Source organism: Schistocerca gregaria, chromosome 4, assembly GCF_023897955.1.
Source record: "Schistocerca gregaria isolate iqSchGreg1 chromosome 4, iqSchGreg1.2, whole genome shotgun sequence".
NCBI lineage: Eukaryota > Metazoa > Arthropoda > Insecta > Orthoptera > Acrididae > Schistocerca > Schistocerca gregaria.
This window is the reverse complement of record NC_064923.1, coordinates 87,813,094-87,829,154: the sequence shown is the minus strand read 5'-3', so window position 1 is coordinate 87,829,154 and position 16,061 is coordinate 87,813,094. Positions and strand designations below refer to the sequence as shown.

General features: G+C 42.4%; 1 protein-coding gene across 3 annotated transcripts in view; it reads right to left on the bottom strand.

The window, feature by feature from the left end:
• Window positions 1-293: 293 nt before the first annotated feature.
• LOC126365890 (kinesin-associated protein 3-like) overlaps window positions 294-16,061 on the bottom strand; it is a 190,905-nt gene continuing 175,137 nt past the window's right edge. Inside the window, exon 17 of one of the 3 annotated variants that reach the window (XM_050008603.1) lies at window positions 294-912. In XM_050008603.1, the coding sequence (XP_049864560.1) occupies window positions 741-912 (172 nt within the window). In that variant the 3' untranslated portion in view covers window positions 294-740. The remainder of the gene's footprint in view (window positions 913-16,061) is intronic. The other 2 variants (XM_050008605.1, XM_050008604.1) reach the window with 2 other exon arrangements.

Sequence of the window (16,061 nt, the reverse complement as noted above, 5' to 3'; positions counted from 1 at the left end):
TGTGTGTTTGCTCTGAAGGTCAGTATCGAGAAACTCAGCAATACTTTTAGACTTACTCAATGCCTTGACTATATGGTGACCAGTTATCTTTACTTCAAGCATTAGTTAAAAATGAATTCAACATTGTTAAAGTAGGAAATTTTGGCTAAATAATATAACAGAAAAGGTAACAGATATTTTTGAACAAAGTTTAGTAGCTAATTCATTTTAGTAATACCATTACTGATTCACAGTGCATCTCAGAATGTAGTCATTTGTGGTGGGATTTGAATATAAAAAAGAACTACAGCAGCCTTGAAATAACTTTTTTAATTCTATATAAATAATATTCTAAGACAAATACATAAAAATAAATAATAATCTAATAGCGACTTCATTCTGAAGTGTGTGATTTCACACACAATATTTCTTTCAAGGAATCTATGGCAACACATCAGTACAGTAATGACTAGAATGGTGTTACAACATTAAAGTAAAACAGTGTAAAAAGGCAGATTAGACTACACATTAGTGCATTGAACAGAAACAGAAACTACTTCACGTATTCTTTAAGCTCAAATATTCAGTAGCCCACAGTGCTTAGCTACAGTTTTAAACTTATTGTGATGTTATGTCTTTTGCAATAGTGAGGAACGATTTTTTTTAAAAAAAAGAATGAGGATGATATCCTTTTGCTTGGAAGCAAGCGCTATAAGCAAATGCACGCAAGGAATTGTAAAGCTACATAAAAAAGAGACATCTCAGATCATCACATGTTTGGACTCTTCTTCATCCAAGCGATCTTGTTCTGATGTCAGGAAGAGATTGTTGAGCTTGTTCCTGATAACTTCATCTGACGACTTCTCAGGTGGTTGTGTTGCATTCTTGAAAGATGCTGGCTCACCAAGGTCTGGTTCTATATCATGAGCATACCTAAGAAGAAAGGCTTGTTTAGAAACTTTTTAATTTGTGCTGTCAAGAACATATATCAAACTGACAAATTTTAAACAGTTTTTAAATTTTTATTTCTATATTTTGATTCCCCCATTCAAGAAATATAACACCAACAATCCAGTTAAGGCCTTCCTCATATGCCCATGCAATTCATGTGTACAATGCATGCTAGTGAAGTAGATTGAGGGTGAAAAGATTTTTTTAAAAAAAGTGTTTCCACAGTATTCTTAAGCAAAACTTCAGACAGTCACAGAAGCAGAAGGTGATTTTGTTACTTCCCAACTGCCTGAAGAAATACAATAACAACAAAACAATAACACCAGTCAGTCATGAAATTTGGCCTACATATCACACATTCACAGGAGCAATTTTCATAAATGGATGAGAGTTTCCTTGCTGTTCCGTAAATTCATTTTTAGTGTATTAGAACATTTAGATTATAGATATTTCTTTTTGGTATTCAGACCTCAAGGTTAACTTACTGATTTTATTGTTAATTAAAAAAATATCTGTACCAGGTTTCCTAAATTGCTGTTAAAATATTCATTTGAGTGTATTATACTTGATTAGGTCACCCTAGTAGCGAGAAATGCCTCACTGTTTTAGGTGGCTCTGAGGAGGCAGAGAATTTGCTGTGCTGGCACTTGATGCTTATGTGCCTCACATGAAATAGCTGGAGGTAAGTGAGTTGCTTTCCAATTTTTTGTTCATTTTTTCCTTCCTAGAACTACCATTACCATAAAACATTTTTTTAGAATTGGCATTTCATTTAGTGGAGAAAAAGAACTGAGTGTGTATTGAAAACCAGTTAGGTAAATTGTGCAGAAGGTAAACAGGGAAAGTTGTTCTGAGCACCTGAACAGATAAGCAAACACAAGCACTCTGAAGATGAGAAATTGCTCTTACCTTAATTTTCAGTCACATAAATGAAAAGCCGCATGTTAATTATGTCTGATTAATCATACTACACTCCACATTTTAAATAAATAAATAATGGATCTTATCATGAAACTGAAAATACTTTAACATGTTGTCACTCTTCCCCAACACTTTAAGGGCCATTTCAAATTTTCAGTGTTTCATTGTTTCATTGTTAGAGAGAGCACCTCAGTAGGTAATTCAGAGCTGCTATACTGTTATCAAATGAAACCAATTTGGTGACATTGCACCATTTTCAGAACATACGAAAAGCAGTGCTCCACACATAACCAAGGAAAAACACATTTCATGCAGACCTGTACAAGGCAGGAAGTAACATGGACAGTAAAACTCTAGGTGGATGGCAATATGTAAAACGACATTCATGAATCTATAGGTGCATACTAGCAAACATTGAACTATAAATCGAATTTATCCATATTCCTATACACTTAGGTTCAATAACTTTTGCTCTTTGCATGTCTCCTGATTTTGGTGGTGAAAATGTAAAAATTTAGTGGTCTTTGCATATGTCCATTCATTAAAGCCATATAGAACAATATGCTAGCATAAGCCAACACACAGAAATTGCATCAGCATCAGTCAGTACCATTCCTTGTATCAATGTCCAATGTGTGTGTGTGTGTGTGTGTGTGTGTGTGTATTTTCCAGAATATAATGTAATCAGTTCTTATCATCCACCTGTGTAGTAATGGGACACTTAGTTAATTACAGTTTGATTTCAAAAGACCTCTTGTACTGAGGCTGTTACTTATATAATCACTGAGTATATAATAAAATTTTTAAACAATACAATCTACATCCACACAGATACTCCAGAAGCCACCATATGGTGCATGGAAGAGAGTACCCTATAAAAGTGCTAGCCATGCCAGCACTGTGGCCTAGTTTACACCATATTTTAAATATGTAGTATGATGCTAAGCTGATTGGTGTATATTTTGTGATGATGTCATTGCAGCTATATTACACTATTGATAAGAATAATGTGTGGAGTTCACACATGTACATCTTGCAGGCATCTGTTTAAGAAATTGGCAATACTGAACTCCCTTCCAGTACATTTACAACTCAAGGAAATTTGTTGTCAACAATCTTTTGGAGTTTTAGGATGATACTGGTAGAACAAGAGAAGAAAAAATTATCTGCACTTTGCATAGTCTAACTCTGGGACATAAAAGAATGAAACAAACACTTGTGCAATTTTTGTTACTTATAGTGCTCAAAGATGGCAGTTGCTATGTGTGTGGGAACTCTGCTTATGTGAAAGTGTTTTTCTGTCTATGTCTGATGAAGGACTAAGTTGGATAGCTGGATAACATCTAACTGTCATTTTCACTGTGCCTGTTTGCCACTAACAACCTCCACTATGTGGTGAGTAGCAATCTATCCTTGCCATATCATTTTTATTTGATTCTGGATTTTCCATTGTTGGATTAAACCTCCAAAAGTCGGAGAATCTACCCAAGGAAATAAAATGTCTTGGAGAAACAAGAAGTGTTCTCAAATGTTGTTGTTGTGGTTTTCAGTCCTGAGACTGGTTTGATGCAGCTCTCCATGCTACTCTATCCTGTGCAAGCTTCTTCATCTCCCAGTACCTACTGCAACCTACGTCCTTCTGAATCTGCTTACTGTATTCATCTCTTGGTCTCCCTCTACGATTTTTACCCTCCACGGTGCCCTCCAATACTAAATTGCTAACCCCTTGATGCCTCAGAACATGTCCTACCAACCGATCCCTTCTTCTGGTCAAGTTGTGCCACAAACTTCTCTTCTCCCCAATCCTATTCAATATTTCCTCATTAGTTGTGTGATCTACCCATTTAATCTTTAGCATTCTTCTGTAGCACCACATTTCGAAAGCTTCTATTCTCTTCTTGTCCAAACTATTTATCGTCCAAATGTAGATTAAAGAAAACAATTCCCTAAATACTATAGAGCAATTCCGGAATAAGTATTCAGGTTACAATCCTATAACTGATTAGCATATAGACACATAAATATTTTTTAAATTGTCTTTTCAACCTTTTATTCGTTTGAACACATTCCATATCATAATGTTTATTGTGAATATGATGTATGGAACATGGAACTGGAGAAAGCTTTAATTTCCTTATCCATACTGGTATTATCTTTTTTTGTATCATCAACCTTGTTTCCAGTAACACATTACCAGTTTGTTCTTCCCCCTGGGTTTAAATAGTGTGTCTGTTTTGTTTCATTTCTGTAAGTGAATGTGCGTGTATTCATGTTGAAATTTAGTAATTATGTTCACTGCACTACATGTTTCTCAATTGTGGATGTTTGCCTGATCAAATATTTTGTACAAATTGGTATGTGATCCAATTACCCACGGAGTACGAATAAAGAAAATACAGTAAACTCCCCTTAACATGAACTCACTTAAGATGAACACTCAGTTAGTATGAACAAAACTGTGGCCCTGGCACCAAAACACGTGATCTTACAGAAAGTTTCAACAGTTAACATGAATTTTGTTGAGCATGAATTACGAACTTTTTTTTATAGTCCACTGAATCATTAGATATTTTATCATTTAACTCAAAGTTTCAATGCTTTTCAATGGAAAATCCAGAATGGTATAATATTATGAAAAGGATAGATTGCTCCTCACGGCATAATAAGAGATATTGAGTTGCAGACTGGCATAACAGAGAGATGGTCAAACAAGTAAGCTTTCGGCCAGGAAGGCCTTTACCCAAATTAGACAAAACACACACACACACCTCTCTAATTAGTGAGTAGCAATCTATCTCTTTCCAAATCTTGTAATTACTGGCAGTATACATTGGTCAGAACTGTTTTCTTCAGCTCTGCTGGCATCTTAGACTTCTAAACTTATCTTCCATAAGCTTTCTATCGTAATTTAATATGTCAAAATGCTTCTGGTTTCATATTTTCAAGATGAACCAGATAGACTTTATCTGTGACCCTTTGGGCTATTTGCTTCCAACAGATATCTTTCCCTCCAGTCATGATCTTGGTTTTATCACATTTCATTTTTAGACCGACTTCACAGCAGACTAAAGCAAGTTCACTACCCAGTATTTGAAGTTCTTCTATACTATTTGCAAATAGATCGCCATCAAAAAAGCCTCAGGTTATTTGTGTGTGTGTGTGTGTGTGTGTGTGTGTGTGTGTGTGTGTGTGTGTGTGTGTGTGTTTTTGAGGTTTACGGGCGCTAAACAGCGTGGTCATCAGCGCCCAAATGCATAGAAACAGGAACACATGCGGTGAAGGGACGAAGACGGACACCGAACAAGGAGAACGGCTAAAAGACACAGGCCTGACGCAGTTCCAATTGCTCACATACAGAGGCAAAACAAGAGGAGAAGAAACACACTAAAAAAGGAAAGGAAACACAAGGAAAAGAGAACAGATGCTGAAGGGAAACAAGGAGGTAATCGTGACTGGCGGACCTCTTACCTAAAACCTGGGTGAGCCAGTCACCCAGCAGCACATTAAAACCCTCTCCCTAAAATCCGAGGCAACAGATTGGACAGGACACAAAACCGTAAGACCTTAACCACAGTCACTGCGTCGTCTTGCAAAATAGAGGGCAAATCCGGTGGCAAAGAAACCACCGCCCTCTGGTCAGAGAATAAAAGACAGTCAAGTAAAATGTGGCGGACAGTAATCTGGACACCACAGGCACTGCAGAGTGGGGGGTTCTCCCGCTGGAGTAAAAATCCATGCGTTAAGGGACTGTGCCCAATGTGGAGGCGAGTGAGGAGAACCTCATCCCGCCTGTATGACTGGTAGGACGTACGCCATGGTCGCGTAGTGGCCTTTACCAGACGCAGCTTATTGTCAGAAACTGCCAGCCACTCCTCTTCCCATTGATGCATAACACGAAAACGCAAAAGGGAGGTTACAGCATGGAGGGGGACGGCACATTCAACAACGTGAGGGAGGGAGCATGCATCTTTGGCAGCCACATCCGCCAGTTCGTTTCCCCTAATACCCACGTGCCCCGGCACCCAGCAGAAAGAAACCTCCTTCCCCTGCCGTTGCAGGTGGAGTAGGGCATCATGGATGTTATGGACGACCGTATCCGCTGGGTACAAGTGTTGCATGGTCTGAAGGGCACTCAGGGAGTCAGAACAGATGAGGAACTTAAGACTGGGATCACATCTCATCTGCTCCAATGCCCGCAAGATTGCAAACAATTCGGCATCAAGGATGGTAAACGCCGCAGGAAGCCGTAACTTGACGACTCGATCAGGGAAAACAACAGCACAACCAACAGAGTCCCCCTGTTTAGAGCCATCTGTGAATACGGGTACATGCTCAGGATGCTGGTTTAAAATATCGTAAAATAAGGAGGTAAAAACAAATGCCGGAGTGCAGTTCCTCCGGTTCTCCGACAAGTCTAGAAGGATGCTGGGCCTCTGGAGCAACCAGGGAGGCAGGCGAGTAAAACCTTGTTGTTGGGGGGCCACACGCTCCACACCAAGGGACTCAAGCAAATGCTTGGCACGAATCCCAAATGGTCTCGTTGCCCTGGGACGACTGGAAAAGAGACGTTCCATAGGCGGTCGGGCAATGGTAGGGTACGCAGGGGAGGTAGGACAGGCAAGGAAATGACACACCCGTCGCACCATGAGGAGTTTCCGCCGGATGGCGAGCGGCGGTTCCCCTGCCTCAGCACACAGGCTGGGGATGGGACTGGTACGGAAGGCACCAGTGGCCAGCCTGACACCCTCATGGTGTACTAGGTCAAGGATCTTCAGATACGAAGGCCTTGCTGACCCATACACGGTGCAAGCATAGTCAAGACGCGATCGGACGAAAGCCCTATAAAACTGCAGCAGACGCGCCCGATCTGCTCCCCAGGACCGATGGCTCAGACACTTCAAAATATTCAGTGCCTTCAGGGCCCGCACCTTGAGGTCTTTAAGGTGAGGCAACCACGACAACTTGGAATCAAAAGTGAGGCCCAGGAACCTCACAGTGTCTCTAAAAGGAAGAACGGTGTCCCTCAGACGCAATTCAGGGGAGGTAAAAAGACGCCGAGAATAATTAAAATGAACACACACAGATTTGTCTGCAGGAAAGGTAAAACCAGTCTTTGCAGTCCATGCCTCTAAGCGCTTTATCGTAAGCTGCAACTGCCGACTAGCACTGACAAGACTGGAGGAAGAACAGAAAACAGCAAAATCGTCCACAAACAAGGAGCATTGGGCAGGACTCCGGATAGTGGACGTGATACTGTTAATAGCGACGGCAAAGAGGGTGACACTTAAAACGCTGCCCTGAGGAACACCATTCTCCTGCACGTACAAATCCGATAGCACATTACCAAGCCGATACCGAAAGAGGCGGTGAGAAAGAAAGGACCGAATGAAGATGGGGAGACGACCACTAAAGCCCCACTCATGGAGTTGATTGAGGATAAGGCGGCGCCAAGTAGTGTCATATGCCTTATTAATGTCAAAGAAGACCCCTAGACAATGCTGGTTACGTAGAAAAGCCTGCTGGATGGTGGCCTCAAGCACGGTCAAGTTGTCTATAGTGGAACGACATCTCTGAAAGCCACACTGAGAGGGGCTAAGGAGCTGCCTGGTCTCGAGCAGCCAAACCAGGCGACGGTTGACCATGCGTTTGAACGTCTTCCCAACACAGCTCGTCAAAGCAATACTCCGATAACTACTGGGATGCGTTCGGTCCTTCCCTGGTATGAGGAGGGGAATCAAAATCGCCTCCCTCCACGAGTCAGGGTACGTGCCGGATAACCATATCATATTGAAACAGTTCAGGAGAACTTCCTTGGATGGCAGCAACAGCTGCCACAGCATGCTGTACCGGATTTGATCATGACCAGGCGCAGTATCATGAGCCACAGACAGCGCAGAATCCAGTTCCCACATTGTGAAGGGGCAGTTATAGGGTTCAGAATTTAGAGACCGGAAGTCCAAGTGACCCCTTTTGATGGCAGTGCGGTAGCAGCAGAAATCTGGATCACAGTTAATAGTGGCGGTAGAGTCCGCAAAATGCATGGCCAGTGTCTGGGCAATGTCTCTCGGCGCCGTGAGGAGACATCCCTGATGCAGCAATGCCGTGACAGGGAGCTGGCTGAGTTTCCCGGAAATCCTCCTGATGGCTTCCCATACTTTCGTAGAACTAGTGGAGCGAGAGATGGAGTTCAAGAACGATTGCCATGACCGTCATTTGCTCTCTTTAATCACTCACCGCGCTCTGGCCCTTGCCACCCGAAAGGCCACAAGATTGTCAGCTGAGGGACGGCACTTGAAGCGGCGCAGTGCTGCACGGCGGGCGCGGATGGCTGAGTGGCACTCAGTGGTCCACCAAGGGACAGGACGCCTCTTGGGATGACCGGATGACCGTGGGATTGACAATTCAGCAGCATGTGAGATCACGGATGTAAAATGGTCTACCCATTCATGGACGCTGGCACTGTGTTCCAAAACAGCCAGTTGGCTGAAAAGTGTCCAGTCAGCTCTGCAGAGGTGCCACCGGGGCGGCACTGGTAATGCCACAGCCTCATCCAGGAGGCGAATCCAAAGCGGGGAGTGGTCACTAGAATGGAGGTCAGCTGCAGCCTCCCACAGAGCAGAATCCGCGAGTGCTGGAGAGCAAAAGGAAAGATCAATAGCCGATGACGACCCGGAAGCAGTACAGAAATGAGTGGGAGCACCAGAGTTGAGGAGGCACAGTTCTTCAGACATCATGACGCTTTCCAGAATGCAACCCCTGAGGCAAGTAGTCGGAGAACCCCATAAGACATTATGAGCGTTGTAGTCCCCCAGAAGAAGAAATGGGCAGGGGAGTTTGCTAATAAGGTCCGTGAGAGCCTCAGAGTCTATCGCATCCGGAGGTGGTAAATAAACTGAACAGACTGTGAGCCTCCGAACCACAAGAATGTCAACTGCAACTGCTTGCAAGTCGGTGACGAGAGGGAGCTCAGATGAGGGGTGCATGTCACGGACAAAAACAGCAACACCACCCTTTGCCCTTTGCCCCGTCAGATCATCTTTTCGATATACGGTATAGCCCCGTAAAGAAGGAGAATCAGTGGCCCGAAAATGTGTCTTTTGGAGACATAAGCACAAGGGGAACTCTCGTATTAGGAGTTGTAATTCGGCCACATGCGTCCTGAACCCATTCAGGTTCCACTGTAATATGGGAGCCAGTGATCAGGGTGGTTGAACTTTCACCCTGCCTCTGTGCTTTGGAGGAGAGACCGTACTGGCCGGAGATTTATTCCTGGGGTGAGAAGATCGCCCCCGGTCGACATCAATGTCCATAATGTGCTGCACGTCAACAATTCCTTCGTCAGCCCACTCAGATTTTAACACGTCTATGGGGATATCCACCAAGTCCCTACACGTCACAACACCCTTACTATAATTCAAAGTGGAGTGGAGCTCGGTCTCGACAGCGTACTCTCCTAGACAATTTGCTTTCCGAAGGGCAGCGACTTGACGGGAACTAGAAGTTTCAACTAACAGAGTCCCATTGCGCAGTCGCTTTACAGATTTCAGTGTTCCTGCAATTCCCTCAAGACCCTTGTGGATGTTAAAGGGAGAAACCCTCTCAAAGCTATCCTCTTTCCTTTTAATAATCAAAGACACATTCTGATTATCAGCATGTGCTCCGTTACTACATTCTGTTAAATCTCTAGCAACACCAGGCGCTGGAGGACTCGCAGCGCGTAGCTGCTTTTTCGATGGGGTGTGTTTTCCTACCAGCGGCCCACCCAAGCCACTGGTAGGGGGAAATGTAGAGGTCGAAGGGTCCATTGCGGTCCCAAGAGCAGCTAGGGAACTAAAAGTCTGCTCAGACAGAGCCCGCGTGCCTGAGTAAGCCTTATACAACTGGGGTGAGGCAGGTGCCCCAGAGGTTGCCCGCTTGCGACTGTTCCACCCCAACAGCTATGCATCTTCTAGGCACGGAGCACACCGAAAGATTGAGGGGTTTTTATAGAGGTTGGCCTTCCTTGCAATCCAGGTGGTCAAGCCAAGATTATTACCATTCCCCGCAGCACACAACATTTCACCGCCGCGCCGAACGGTGGTCGCTGAAGCATGTCCGGGGGTTACGGTGACAGGACACTGGCGGCGCAGACCAGTCCCCAGCTCAGGACCCCGGGGTCGCCAAGCCCGTACTCAGCAAGTGAATGCTGAGCCCCTGGGGGTCTCAGGTTATTTAATCTCTTTCCCAAAATTTGTTTTCCAATCCAGCTAAGAGATTACTTTATCTAGGACAGCTGAAAATAGTTTTGGAAATGTAGAGTCATTTTGTTTTACACCTCTCCTTAATGGAAAATTCATTTCTGTTCTGTTACGAGCCTGACAGGAACTGATTGAACTGAACGTCTTTTCAAAATCTATAGAGACAAGCTACATAGGTAAAGCATCCTCATTTGTTCTACTGACTGTTTCATGTAGAGTGAGGATATGATCAACTGTACTAAACCCTCCGAAGAACTCAGTTTGTTCAATGAGCTGGCCCATGTCAAGTGTAGTGCTCAATCTGCTACTCAAAATTCTAGTAAAAACTTTGCACAGTACGGCTGATAGGGTAATAGTTCTTTATACCTTTAGTACAACTTTTCTTATGCATTTTAGTTATTTTGGCTTCATTCCAATCTCATGGTAATTTTCCACTGTGCAAACAACTAGAAAATAGTTTAGGTAGATGCTTTATAGATTCCTCATGCATCAACTTGAAAATATCAACTAAGACGCCATTACTACCTGGAGCAGTTCCTTTTTTTAATCTTGTCTATAGTATGTTTGACTGGGAATTATTTCTGAGATTTGGGAAACAAGGGCATCTAATTCATCTAGATAAAAATATCAGCATTCACTTTACTGTAAAGGTTATCACAAAAATTCTCAATATATTCAAGTATTTCTTTCTCATCTGTAATTCAGATTTGATCAGTGTCCAATCATAAGCTTCTTTTTGGCTATATTTAAATTAGATTTCTTCTCAAGACTGGCTTTTAGTGTACCTTCTTCATACTTTTTGATGTCTTCTTTCATGCTTTTTCACAGAGTCTTGTACAGGTCTTTATATTCTGTCTTATATTTGTCTGGTTCTACTTTCCATTTTCTCTTGTCCATCAAACTTATCATTTTAAAAACAAAGATTCCAAGACTTACCAAGCAGGAAAGTGCCGGTAGACAGGCACAATAAAATAACACACAAACACACACACACAAAATTTTGAGCTTTCGCAACCGGCAGCTGCTTCGTCAGGAAAGAGGGAAGGAAAAGGAAAGATGAAAGGATGTGGGTTTTAAGGGAGAGGGTAAGGAGTCATTCCAATCCCGGGAGCGGAAAGACTTACCTTAGGAGGAAAAAAGGATAGGTATACACTCGCGCGCACACACACACACACACACACACACACACACACACACACACACACACACACAAAAACACAAGCGCCCGCCGGTTGCGAAAGCTCGAAATTTTGTGTGTGTGTTTGTGTGTTAATTTATTGTGCCTGTCTACCGGCGCTTTCCCGCTTGATAAGTCTTGGAATCTTTGTTTTTAATATATTTTCCCATGTGGAAGTTTCTTTCTATTTTATTTACAAACTTATCATTTTATTTGTCAGCTTCTTTGGCAGGTTTCAAAATTTGCACAAACTGCCCACTTCTTCAGCTGTTGTGATCAGTACTTTCGTTACTTCTTCTGCTTCACATTCTTTTAATTTTCTCTTGGTTCTTTCTTGAAATTCCTCTTTCCATTCTTTCTGAAGTTTAAAAATTTTCTTTTTCCTTTAATTAAGTTAAATTTTTTATTTTTGTATTCAATTCAAATCTTGCTCCTAATAATTAATAATCACTGTTTGTACTGGACCTATTCAGCAGAGAGACATCTTTAATGTTTTGAGTCACACTGGTACGAATGAGGCCTATTTCATTTTTCAGTTTAAAATTAGAAGCCCACCAAGTCTATTTGTGATCAGGATGCTTAATGAAGAACATATTCATAATAGGTGTTTAGCATTAGAGTCATCAATTATTAATTTATAACCCATGCAGAATTGCCCCTTCAGGCACCTCCTCAGGATGTGGATCGGAGAAAGCCTTCTAGATAAGGTGGCACTGGGGGTGGACAAAAACTAGCAGCATGAGTGGCATCTGTACACCAGAGAAATGACCAGCTGAAGGCATCTGTACTACACATTAAGTCTGGAAAATAATATCACCAATCCATTCTGAAGAAAGTGTGGAGATTATGCTTTTCGCCTTTGACTCATGATTTTGACAGCAAGGTAAAATGTCCCAGAGTTAAATTAGCCCCTCATTTGAATCTCTGGATGGGAGCTGCTTTAGTGTCACAAAATCCTAAGTCTAGAAAATGGGACAAGCATGTTTTCAAATACGGACACACAATTGCTGTTCGTTAGCAGTAGATGACAGATTGAAAGAAACAGTAGAGGAATTAGAAAAAATTAAATGGATCATTGTTGGCTGAAGTGACATATGTTGTAAAGGTGAGAACTGCCTTTGACTGCTTCATTATTACATTTACTTCTTTAAGTTATTATATACAAGAAGAAATTTTACTGGGATGCCGGATACTTTACATTATAACTTTTCTTTAACTTATTGTTGTGACTTGGACACACAACACAAGCAAGAACGTAGTACAACTTTATCAGACTGTGACACATATGTCAGTCACCATAACATACACTGAACACAATAAGATAACACAAATGTATGGACACAGTAATAAAATGATAACTCAGCATGAGCGTAGCAGAGGGTTTAAATGGGCACTCGCCCGTGGCGGGCTCTATCGAAAGTTCGCAGTATTGCTCCTCCGTGGTTCAGCCTTGCAAATGACAACACACTGCTACTGCGTGCAGCTTTCAAAAGTGCACGCATTACTTCATTCCTCTTCCCTTGGTGAACAACTCGGATTCGCGAGATGTTTATGATGTATTCCTCTGCAAGTCTCTGTCTGAGATGAGCTGATACTGTGGCTTATAGTCAGAAGAACTTGGGGTGCGGGCAGTGTCACAGTCCACCTTCTTGTGTCAATCCAAATGGTAGGATGGGAGATGACAGGGCAAACTGCATTTCCCCACAGCTCTACAGCCTGGTGGTGGTGGTGGTGCCCTGCAGTTGATCGCTGAGGCAGAGGAGACATCTCTGGTGTGGACAGTGGCTGCATTGATACTAATAGTGATATTGGAAAAGATACTAATAGTGATACTGGAAAAGCTGCACCAACTTCATCCACCAGTGACAGGGGACCCTTCATATGTTGTGGCAGAGACCCCATCACATCACGTGACCCGTTGAGTGATGCAGACTGACATGGCATGGCATGGCGAAGTCAGTGTCACGGATGGGGTGTCCAATCGTCCACACACAGGCACAACTGGTTGTAATTACATGCACAGAGGCCCTCCTCAGAGGTCACAGAGACAGTGGCCGTGGCATTAAGAGAAGGTGGCACGAAACTATTTTGGGTGATAACCAAAGCCACATGCCCAGTCACCTCAGGCCAGAAATGCGATGATGGCTGCACTGGTTGGCGTCCCAGGCCAGGCCACAGGAGTGTCCAGAGTTGATGCTCATGAAGGAGACCAGTGGGGCTGTTGTTGTTGTTGATGTTGTTGTTGTTGTTGTTGTGGTTTTCAGTCCTGAGACTGGTTTGATGCAGCTCTCCATGCTACTCTATCCTGTGCAAGCTTCTTCATCTCCCAGTACCTACTGCAACCTACGTCCTTCTGAATCTGCTTCCTGTATTCATCTCTTGGTCTCCCTCTACGATTTTTACCCTTCACGGTGCCCTCCAATACTAAATTGCTAACCCCTTGATGCCTCAGAACATGTCCTACCAACCGATCCCTTCTTCTGGTCAAGTTGTGCCACAAACTTCTCTTCTCCCCAATCCTATTCAATACTTCCTAATTAGTTATGTGATCTACCCATCTAATCTTCAGCATTCTTCGGTAGCACTACATTTCGAAAGATTCTATTCTCTTCTTGTCCAAACTATTTATCGTCCATGTTTAACTTCCATACATGGTTACACTCCATACAAATACTTTGAAAAATGACTTCCTGACACTTAAATCTATACTCGATGTTAACAAATTTCTCTTTTTCAGAAATGCTTTCCTTGCCATTGCCAGTCTACATTTTATATCCTCTCTACTTCGACCATCATCAGTTATTTTGCTCCCCAAATAGCAAAACGCATCTAGTACTTTTAAGTGTCTCATTTCCTAATCTAATTCCCTCAGCATCACCCGACTTAATTCGACTACATTACATTATCCTCGTTTTGCTTTTGTTGATGTTCATTTTATATCCTCCTTTCAAGACACTATCCATTCGGTTCAACTGCTCTTCCAAGTCCTTTGCTGTCTCTGACAGAATTACGATGTCATTGGCGAACCTCAAAGTTTTTATTTCTTCTCCATGGATTTTAATACCTACTCCAAATTGTTCTTATATTTCCTTTACTGCTTGCTCAATATACAGATTGAATAACATCAGGGAGAGACTACAACCCTCTCTCACTCCCTTCCCAACCACTGCTTCCCTTTCATGCCTCTCGACTCTTATAACTGCCATCTGGTTTCTGTACGAATTGTAAATAGCCTTTCGGTCCCTGTATTTTACCCCTGCCTCCTTCAGAATTCGAAGGAGAGTGTTCCAGTCAACATTGTCAAAAGCTTTCTCTAAGTCTACAAATGCTAGAAACGTAGCTTTGCCTTTCCTTAATCTTTCTTCTAAGATAAGTCGTAGGGTCAGTATTGCCTCACGTGTTCCAACATTTCTACGGAAGCCAAACTGATCTCCCCCGAGGTCGGCTTCTACTAGTTTTTCCATTCGTCTGTAAAGAATTCGTGTTAGTATTTTGCAGCTGTGACTTATTAAACTGATAGTTCGGTAATTTTCAACACCTGCTTTCTTTGGGATTGGAATTATTATATTATTCTTGAAGTCTGAGGGTATTTTGCCTGTCTCATACATCTTGCTCACCAGATGGTAGAGTTTTGTAAGGACTGGCTCTCCCGAGGCCGTCAGTAGTTCTAATGGAATGTTGTCTACTCCGGGGGCCTTGTTTCGACTCAGGTCTTTCAGTGCTCTGTCAAACTCTACACACAGTATCGTATCTCCCATTTCATCTTCATCTACATCCTCTTCCAATTCCATAATATTGTCTTCAAGTACACCGCCCTTGTATAGACCCTCTATATACTCCTTCCACCTTTCTGCTTTATCTTCTTTGCTTAGAACTGGGTTTCCATCTGAGCTCTTGATGTTCATACAAGTGGTTCTCTTCTCTCCAAAGGTCTCTTTAATTTTCCTGTAGGCAGTAGCTATCTTACCCCTCGTGAGATAAGCCTCTACATCCTTACATTTGTCTTCAAGCCATCCCTGCTTAGCGATTTTGCACTTCCTGTCGATCTCATTTTTGAGACGTTTGTATTCCTTTTTGCCTGCTTCATTTACTGCATTTTTATATTTTCTCCTTTCATCAATTAAATTCAATATTTCTTCTGTCACCCAAGGATTTCTACTAGCCCTCGTCTTTTTACCTACTTGATCCTCTGCTGCCTTCACTACTTCATCCCTCAAAGCTACCCATTCTTCTTCTATTGTATTTCTTTCCCCCATTCCTGTCAATTGCTCCCTTATGCTCTCCCTGAAACTCTGTACAACCTCTGGTTCTTTCAGTTTATCCAGATCCCATGTCCTTAAATTCCCACCTTTTTGCAGTTTCTTCAGTTTTAATCTACAGGTCATAACCAATAGATTGTGGTCAGAGTCCACATCTGCCCCTGGAAATGTCTTACAATTTAAAACCTGGTTCCTAAATCTGTGTCTTACCATTATATTATCTGTCTGATACCTTTTAGTATCTCCAGGGTTCTTCCATGTATACAACCTTCTTTCATGGTTCTTAAACCAAGTGTTGGATATGACTAAGTTGTGCTCTGTGCAAAATTTTACTAGGTGGGTTCCTCTTTCATTTCTTTGCCCCAGTCCATATTCACCTACTACGTTTCCTTCTCTCCCTTTTCCTACACTCGAATTCCAGTCACCCATGTCTATTAAATTTTCATCTCCCTTCACTATCTGAATAATTTCTTTTATTTCATCATACATTTCTTCAATTTCTTCGTCATCTGCAGAGCTAGTTGGCATATAAACTTG